We start from the raw sequence: 8,351 nt of genomic DNA, 5'->3' as shown, positions 1-8,351 counted from the left end.
ATTATTATCACCAAATCAGATGTTTTACCCCTCCCCCTTTTAAACTGTAACGCAGTAACACGTTTACTCACAGATATTTTATTTTATCGGTTAATAAAACGATACCGATGATTGGAAAATGCTGAACATGACCACCGATAATCGACCAGGCTGATAACCGGTCGACCCTCGCCCTGAACACACAGGTGTGGGAGCGACTCTGGCTGGACGTGATGTGACATCACCAAGGTCAGCACATCAGGACGGAGCCTGACTGAGCGACGCCGAGTCAAAACAAGAGAAACACACACTACAGGTTCCAGGAACTCTCTGTGTTGTTGTTTACTGTTGATTCTTGTTCTCAGTTTCAGGATGTATAACGGTGGATTTCACAGCGACTCTCACACTGAGCCACAGCTGAGGCAGGTTCGTCCACCGCTCATTAACACGGTCCACAGAAACTCTGCGAGGGGAAACTCCCTGCACCTCGGGGCTGCGTTCACCAAACCAGCATCAAATTTTACAGCATTTCCCTCCTGAGACACACACACACACACACACACACACACACACACACACACATTAGTTCCCATAATAACCAGTAACAAATGTGACATGGGGCACCACAAATAGTAGAAGCCGTTTACAACAGAGACAAACACAAAGTGGAAAAAGTAGTTTAACATGTTTAAAACGAAGGTGAAAGTCGACCTCAGTTTCTGCTCTGACTGATCTGAGATCAGTGGTTTTTATTCTCCTCTCGATCCCCTTCGCTCTGACTCCTCACAACAAAGACTGCATTTCTGTCTGAGCAAAGAAACCTCCGTCATCATCTGGGTCTTCATGCTTTGATTAATCGCTGGACTTGCAGCGAGACCACGTGACCTGAACTGTTTTAGTTTATAGGGTTAGGTCTGACATTATTCCCTGAATTTAACATTTTAATCTTTATCTTATTTTATCTTATGATCAAACCAGCAGATTTTGGAGAAGCTGGATCCTGTGACATTTCTTCCTGTTAACAGCGCTCGATCGTAAACCAGCCTTTCTAATCAACTTCCAACAATCTGATACGAAACAATTGAAAAAAAGACGTTTTTCAGGTGATCCCACATCAAACAGCTTCCTCACACCTGACGGTAAGAGGTCAAAGGTCACGCTCAGGTGCGCTTTCAGGTCAGACAGGATGAAGTGAAACAGGCAGCTGCATCTCAAAAAACCTTATCACTATTCTGACTGAAGCCAGAGCAGGATCAAATTCCTCCTCTTATGTAACATGCAGTCCGGTCCAGATCCAACACACACACACACACACACACACACACACACACACACACACACACACACACACACACACACACACACACACACTACTGACCAGCCTGCTAACCCACAGACTTCAAAGTTGTTGTAAATGTTTTACTGGTCAGGAGCTTTTCATGTTTCACAGCATCAGACGAACATGAACCACGTGTCTGACTCTGGCACCTTCAAACACTGACGCTGTCCCCCTGAAGTTTCGCGCTCCTGCAGCCAGTGACACAGGTGACTCATGACGCTGACATGTTGTCTCGGAGTTTAACACGAACACACACTGACTCCATGTTTCCTCACCTCCTCTCTCCCTCTCCTCCTCCTCCTCCTCCTCCTCCTCCTGCTCCTGCTCCGGAGCGGACCGACCGACACTTCCCGTCCCCAACTTCACACATCATGTCCCGCACAGTCCGTCGCACGCCGCCGCTGAGTGTCACCGGCGGACTGAGCTGAACCGCAGCCGCAGCAGCAGCGAGCAGACCGGGACACACTGCGCATGTCCGCCACTGCAACTGTTTCTGTTTCCCGATAATGTATTCTAATCACGATTTATTTAATAAACCCCAACCCTTAATTATAACATACTTATATTATCACGAGTTTTTCTTCTAATACAACAACTTTATTATCAAAAAATTTGGCTTTTTTTTCTTTTCTGTTTTTTTTTTTGCGCACAAAACAGGAATTCATTCACACAATTAAATTTTTTTGATAATTATCCTAATTACAAACAGCAGTGGTATTACACAGTAAGACGTGAATAATTAAATATAAGATATAATTATTAATAATAATAATAATAGAAATTATAAAATATTATAATTAAGTTAATGTGTTTAATTGTATTTTTTATGTAAAATCTTAAAAAATCTGTAAAATTCAAATTATTTTCTTTAAGAAAATCTATTAATGACAAGTTATTACAGTGTGCATTAGTGCTAAGTTTATTATTTATTTAAAAAACGTAATTGTATCTAATTGTTTTTTTATTGTGTAGCTTAATGTTTTATCTTAATTGGTGACATTAGCTGTAAAACTAGCCATAGAAATATGGTCTAATTTTTTTTAAATATTATTTAATATTTTTAATATTAAAAAGACTTTTTAAAGTCTTTTTTTTTCACTTAAAAAAAAATTAAGCAGTGCATAACTTTAATGTGGCACCAAGTTAGAAAGATTTGTTTTGTTTTGTTTTTATTGTACTGCAGAAATCTACTTTATTATGTTTTGTAGCCATCAAAACACAATCTCACCACAGTGAAATAAAGCGTGACACTCAATATTAATGCATTATATATTACTCTGACCTACAATTCACAATTCACATAACCAGTTGAAAACCACAACAGGTTATTTTAGGAACTATCACTACACCTTCTCACAGTGTTGTTAATGAGCTTACTCACTTGCAATCATTCGCCACTTTCTGTGAGACGTTCACAGCGTTTGCGGTTTCCTGTGTCTCTTTCTGCTCGTCCACTTGGTTGAGAGATGATTCGGTAATCGGGTCCATCGGCACGTATACATCCTGTGATGAAACCACTTTGAGACCCTTAGTCGCCATGTTTGAGGGGTTTTCCGCAGGTCTACCAGTTTCTAAAGCATCCTTGCTCCTCGACAGGGCCTCTTGGCTCTTAATGGGGTCTCCTGAAGAAACAGTGACGCAGCTTTCAGATGCAGAGGTCAAAGGTGAAGCCCGGGTGGGTGACGGAGTGGTGGGGAGCGGCCGGGCCGCTGCAGAAAGAGGCTGGGGCAGGTCTAGACTGGGCAGACTGAGGCTGGACAGGGCACTGAGCAGGGGGGAGTCTCGGACATGTTCCCCCGCCTTCTGCTGGCTCTGCCCTCCACTCACCCCCCCATCCTCCTCCTCCTCTTCCTCTTTCTTCTTGTTCTTCTTCTTCTCCTTCTGCCCCCTGCAGCTCTTCTTCTGCCTCTCGCTGCGGGGCACAGTGCCCACATGTGTGTACATGTCGGTGGAGCGGGCGTAGCTGGGGCTGTGGAGGCAGGACTCCATGTCATCCACCGACTGGTTCCCCACCGCTTCTGGTTTGGCTCCAATGAGGCTCCCATCATGCTCCGGGGCTTCCTTGATGTTGGCCTTCTCTGGGGAGCGGCGGGTGGAGAGGTTGGTGAGGCTCCCGAACCACTTGAAACCTGGAGAGTAGGAAGTAGTTAATTTTTTACCACAAACACTCACTTTACAGCATCTATAAAGGACCTTTTTATGAGTTTGAGTCTCGGTGTGTAAATGAAGACAGATTTCAAAATAAGAGGCAAAAAACAGATATCTGATTTTACACCAATGCCAAATATGAATAAGACGAATTGTTTTATTTTTTGGGACATTATGGTGACCTCAGATTCTTCTAAGAAGTTGTCTAACATCCAGTTTTTATTTCAGTAAAGCAGTTGGGGAGGGTTGCTGTGTTGGACTGGGCACTGGTCTCTGATTGGTAGATAGAGCTGTGTGTCATCGGCATAACAGTGAATATGGACAATATATTTGCGGTTTTAAGTATCACAGACGTAATATTATTATTTCTCCTCAGAAAGTCAATCGAAGTACCACCAAGTGACACAAAAGAACCACAAGCAGATGCAAAACAGCTTCAAACATGTCTGTATCAACGGACCTGATGTCACATATTTGTCCACGGCTGCAGGACATCTGGAGTTACAGATACGTTGTTGATAGCTAGCTTTCTGCATCGCCTGAGCAGCTGGTTCATTGGATGTTTCTGTAAAATCTAGCAATCAAATTTTAGTCTGAACATACAATAATAACCATCGTGATCGGGTCAAAGTTTTCACTTCTCTTGCTCTTCAGTTCATGACTGACTGCTTCTAAAATTAGACTAATGGCTGACAGCCTCAGTTGTACTTCTGTACTTTAGCGTGCTGACATGCTATATGCTAATATGCTGCCGCGCTGAGCCTGGACAAACTGGAGACTCGTTCCAGCAGATCTATAATGAGCATTACAGCCTCATGTGGCCGATAGCGAGGCTGCAGACCTTGAGTCTTTTTCCTGTTAAAGATAACACTGGGTTTTTCCCACCTCTGACCCAGTAAGTCCCCAAACTGTCATGAGTTTTTCTCTTGTCATGTCGAGTTTAGCTTTTCAGCAAACACACAGAGGGTCAAAATGGTTGATGAATGTTTGATAAATCCATCATGTTATTCAATATCTTAAACTTTATTCATCATTTTAAATTGTCAAACACTTTTATGTAATAATACTGTATCTGTCTTACAAATCTCCTCTGACACATTTCAGGCGCTTTACAGGTTCTGACTTGAATGTTGGGACCTTCTGATCTGAGATAGTGAATGATAAACTGCAGGAAATGACTTATTGTTTGTGCAAAAGAAGACAAACAGGAAAATACAACCAGTGACTGTTTCATTTAAATAAAATCAAAAGTAAAATCAAAAGTAAAATCAAATAAAACCTTTGAAATCCTTCTAATCTGAGTTGCTGTTCATCTATCCACCGGTTTATTCCTGTTTGGGTAATAAATGATTCTGTAGTCGTACATTTTTAAGGACAGTTAAATAACAATGTGGGGCCACACGGGACCAGCAGCTGCAAACATTTAATTTTCACTTTGTCGTGTGAAAAAGCAGAAATGTTGTCTTAGCGTTGGAGTCATCGGAGGAATGTTGTTGTACCCTCGTCTGCTCAAACTCTCATCGGCTTCTATTCTGACTGCCGGCCCTGGAGACCTCCGCCGTGTTTGATTATGTTTCTGCCCCCGGGGGCTGATTAGACTCAGTGAAAACACTGACGGGTATTTATTTTTTCAGCTAAATATAGATTAATGATTTAGAGAAAGAGAATGAAAGGAGATGCTGGAGGTGCAGAGGCAGAGAAGCTGCATTTTTTTTACTTTATTTTATTTATCTGTTTATTTTTTTTGGAGATTTCTGTGCTGTAATTGAGTCCTAACGACTTTCTCTGGATGTTTTTCTTCATCTTTTCACTGTAATTAGAAGGAAAGTTTCAGGATAATAGAACCAATGCAACTAAACCTTCTTGCTGTGAACGACAGGGACCCGCAGTAACATGAACATGAAATGCCAAAGTTAGAACAGTTTTGGTTGTTTCACAGGAGAGATTTCAGTTGTGTTTTTCTCTGCACACTTCTCACCTGTGAAATAAAGTGTTTCCCTGCATCAACAACAATCAAGCGACAAAGTTTGGCTGCTGGGTTTGGTCGTCTGTCCAAACAACACCGTCAAAGTGCAGATGAAGCAGATTGGCTGAGTTCTGGAGAGTTGAACTCTTCATAAATAATAACCAATAATGTTTTGAATGTTATATTTTACATCGTCCTCTGGGACAGCTTTCCATCGTCCACTTCGAGGGTCAGAGCGAGCTGAACGCTGTACGGATTTTTCTGTCCTTTGAGGCTAATATTTGTTTTTTGTTATATCGAGGTAAATTAATAAAGTTTGATTTGACTCTCTCGGCCTTCATCTACATCCTCGTCGTGTGCAGGAATCAGGAGCTTGTTATCCTGTGAGTTTTCTTCCTGCAGCTTGTGTGAGAGGATTGATCGACCAGAGGCGAGGTCACGTAATGATTGACACTCGTGACCTCTCACCTGTTACTTTGGCCTTCTCTGATTGGTTAAAAGAGGCGAGAGTCACCGCTGAATGAGCCTGTGACTGCACCTCTCATTAAGATATGATTTGGAGCTCGTTCCAGTCTTGACATCCTGACAAGCTCAGAGAACAGCAGCGCAGTGATTTGTGATGCGTTTACTGAATGGACGGCCTTCAGATGCATCATGGGTGAGATTCAGTGGTGAAGAACTAACAGCAGAAGAAGAGAGGCACAGTGAGCTGCTGTCCTTTCAGCAGCAGACATTCGCTGTCTCTTCTCAGCTCGGCTCTGTGTCCGAGCCACTGTCCATTCACTCTGCACAAAGACACGACTGTGCTTCACTTACAATGGAGCAAAAAACTGTTTGTGAGTGGAACAGCGGACAAAGAGCCGACGCACACACACACACACACACACACACACACACACACACACACACACACACACACGATTACACAGTAACACGAGTGTCAATAGATCACATTCTTTTGTAAGATCATACAAACAAACTTACATCAGCCTCTTTTCTCTGACTCATCAGAAAACACTAAATCTGATTCTACTGTAATTAATTTTCCTGCGCTGGAAAATAACAAACAACATTCAGTCAAGTCCAGTTTTTAAGGTTCTCATGATTTTCTTCCATTCTCTTCTACTTTATTATTATATATATTATTATTATATCAATTGATTTATTCTCCGCAATAGTTCAGTGACAAATATTCCACTTTTTACTCCACTCCAACCATCAAAATAGAGTTATCCAATCAGATTTTCTTTTTTTTGTTATTGTTGTCTCTAGGCAGAGAAAAGATTTACTGGCTCACTGTTTGTTTAGTAATTCACAACCAATGAACAGTAAACTAACATAAACAAACCTACCCAAAGGCCCCCAACTGGAGAAGAAGAAGAAGAAGAAGAAGAAGAAGAAGAAGAAGAAGAAGTTGCCCAATTGAAATGCAACTGAAGTATCAGGTAGCAGAAAATAGAAAACATCAATTTAGTCCTTAAATGCAATAGATGAGTATATTTGCTGTTAAAAGCAGCTCCACCTACAACAGTCAAATATAACTGAAGCATCGATGACTCAGGTTCAGTCACGTAGACATTTTACTGCAGAACAAGTAAAAATCTCTAATTTTACTTTAGTATGATTTTGATTTAATTAATTTTACCTGTAATGGAAAATGTTTACATTAAAGAATCGATGCTTTTATTTCTGTACTACTGTATTTTTCTCAATCAACATATTTATCATTGTAACAAACAAACAAACAAACAAACAAAAAACAAACAAACAAACACAAAATGATCAATAATGCCTCTAAGATTAAAACGTCCACCAGCTGTTGTGTTGTCACAGAAGGACCTTATTTACTTTATATTAGGGACCACATACATTAGATATAATGTTTTAATGATGTTTCTCTGATAAAACTTTGGGTAAATTAACTCCCTCAAACGTCCAAAATCTTTGCACAACAGCTTCAGAAAAACGCGACTTACTCAGTTTTCGTTTGTTCATGGTTCAGACGTTGATTGTGATGTTTTGTTGATATAAACTCAGACATTAACCGCTGCTAATAACACAAGCCTCCTCTGGTTCCTGCAGTGTGATAATGAGCCGCATGCTCTCCACCCCACTGAGTGAATCTGCTTCCTGTCACAGAGGAAGTGCTGCTGTAAGGGTTAAAGTAGTTTCGTGTTGATGCAATCAGGTGACAGTGAGTGGAAACGTGTATCACTATGGGACAAACAATCCGAGCTGCTGCAACTGGGGATGATTCATAAAAGTCACGTCGACAGGATTTCACTTTAAAAGTCTTTAATGTCTTTAAAGACTTTAATGTTGGGACATTACACAATGACAAAAACGGGTAATTGAGACACTTTTAACTGACAGGAAGTAGCTGTGAAGAAGTTAGATATTTGTTTGAGATAATATCAACTATAGTAGGAGGAAGTTTTTTTTTTTTTAAAACTCCTGCATTCAACATTTTACGGGGATAAGTCACGTAAATTTATTCAGAGCACTTTCAAAAATAACAACTGCTGACCAAAGAGCTTTTGGAGTTCTGAGATAAAACTGTAGAATAAACTAGAAAATGAGTAGAAGAAGTTTTGAATGTGTCTGCTGCTCGTGTCAATCTCTACGTCATCATGTTGCACAGAATCATCCTGTGACCTCTGTGACCTCAGTCCCTGCAGGTGTCCCTCAGAAAGCTCTTTGAATCTGGGAGGACTGGCACAAGTGACCTCACAATGATGGTTTCCAACCTAAATGTGTCCCCACAACCACAGCGAGGCGTGTCTACACACATGTAGACGCACTCACAGAAGGGGAACTGCAATAAAGCTGCTGTGATTTCTCCTGCTAGAATGGAACATGGAGCCAATCACAGTCAGTTGTGTGAAAGTTTGTGCAGCAACTGCACTTGTGCACTTGTGT

The 8,351-nt window shown here is 41.2% G+C and overlaps 1 protein-coding gene across 2 annotated transcripts in view; it reads right to left on the bottom strand.

Annotated features, from left to right (window-relative positions):
• The window catches only part of sh2d3cb (SH2 domain containing 3Cb), a 28,977-nt gene extending 21,477 nt beyond the window's left edge, over positions 1-7,500 (bottom strand). Inside the window, exons 1-2 of one of the 2 annotated variants that reach the window (XM_056376727.1) lie at positions 7,409-7,500; positions 2,700-3,447 (exon numbers count right to left, since the gene is read on the bottom strand). In XM_056376727.1, the coding sequence (XP_056232702.1) occupies positions 2,700-3,447; positions 7,409-7,427 (767 nt within the window). In that variant the 5' untranslated portion in view covers positions 7,428-7,500. Of the gene's footprint in view, positions 1-1,593; positions 1,997-2,699; positions 3,448-7,408 lie in introns of those variants that run through there. The other variant, XM_056376729.1, reaches the window with a different exon arrangement.
• Positions 7,501-8,351: the final 851 nt, after the last annotated feature.

This window comes from Seriola aureovittata, chromosome 5, assembly GCF_021018895.1.
Source record: "Seriola aureovittata isolate HTS-2021-v1 ecotype China chromosome 5, ASM2101889v1, whole genome shotgun sequence".
NCBI lineage: Eukaryota > Metazoa > Chordata > Actinopteri > Carangiformes > Carangidae > Seriola > Seriola aureovittata.
Note: the sequence above shows the minus strand (reverse complement) of the source record. Positions and strands in the feature narration are given on the sequence as shown.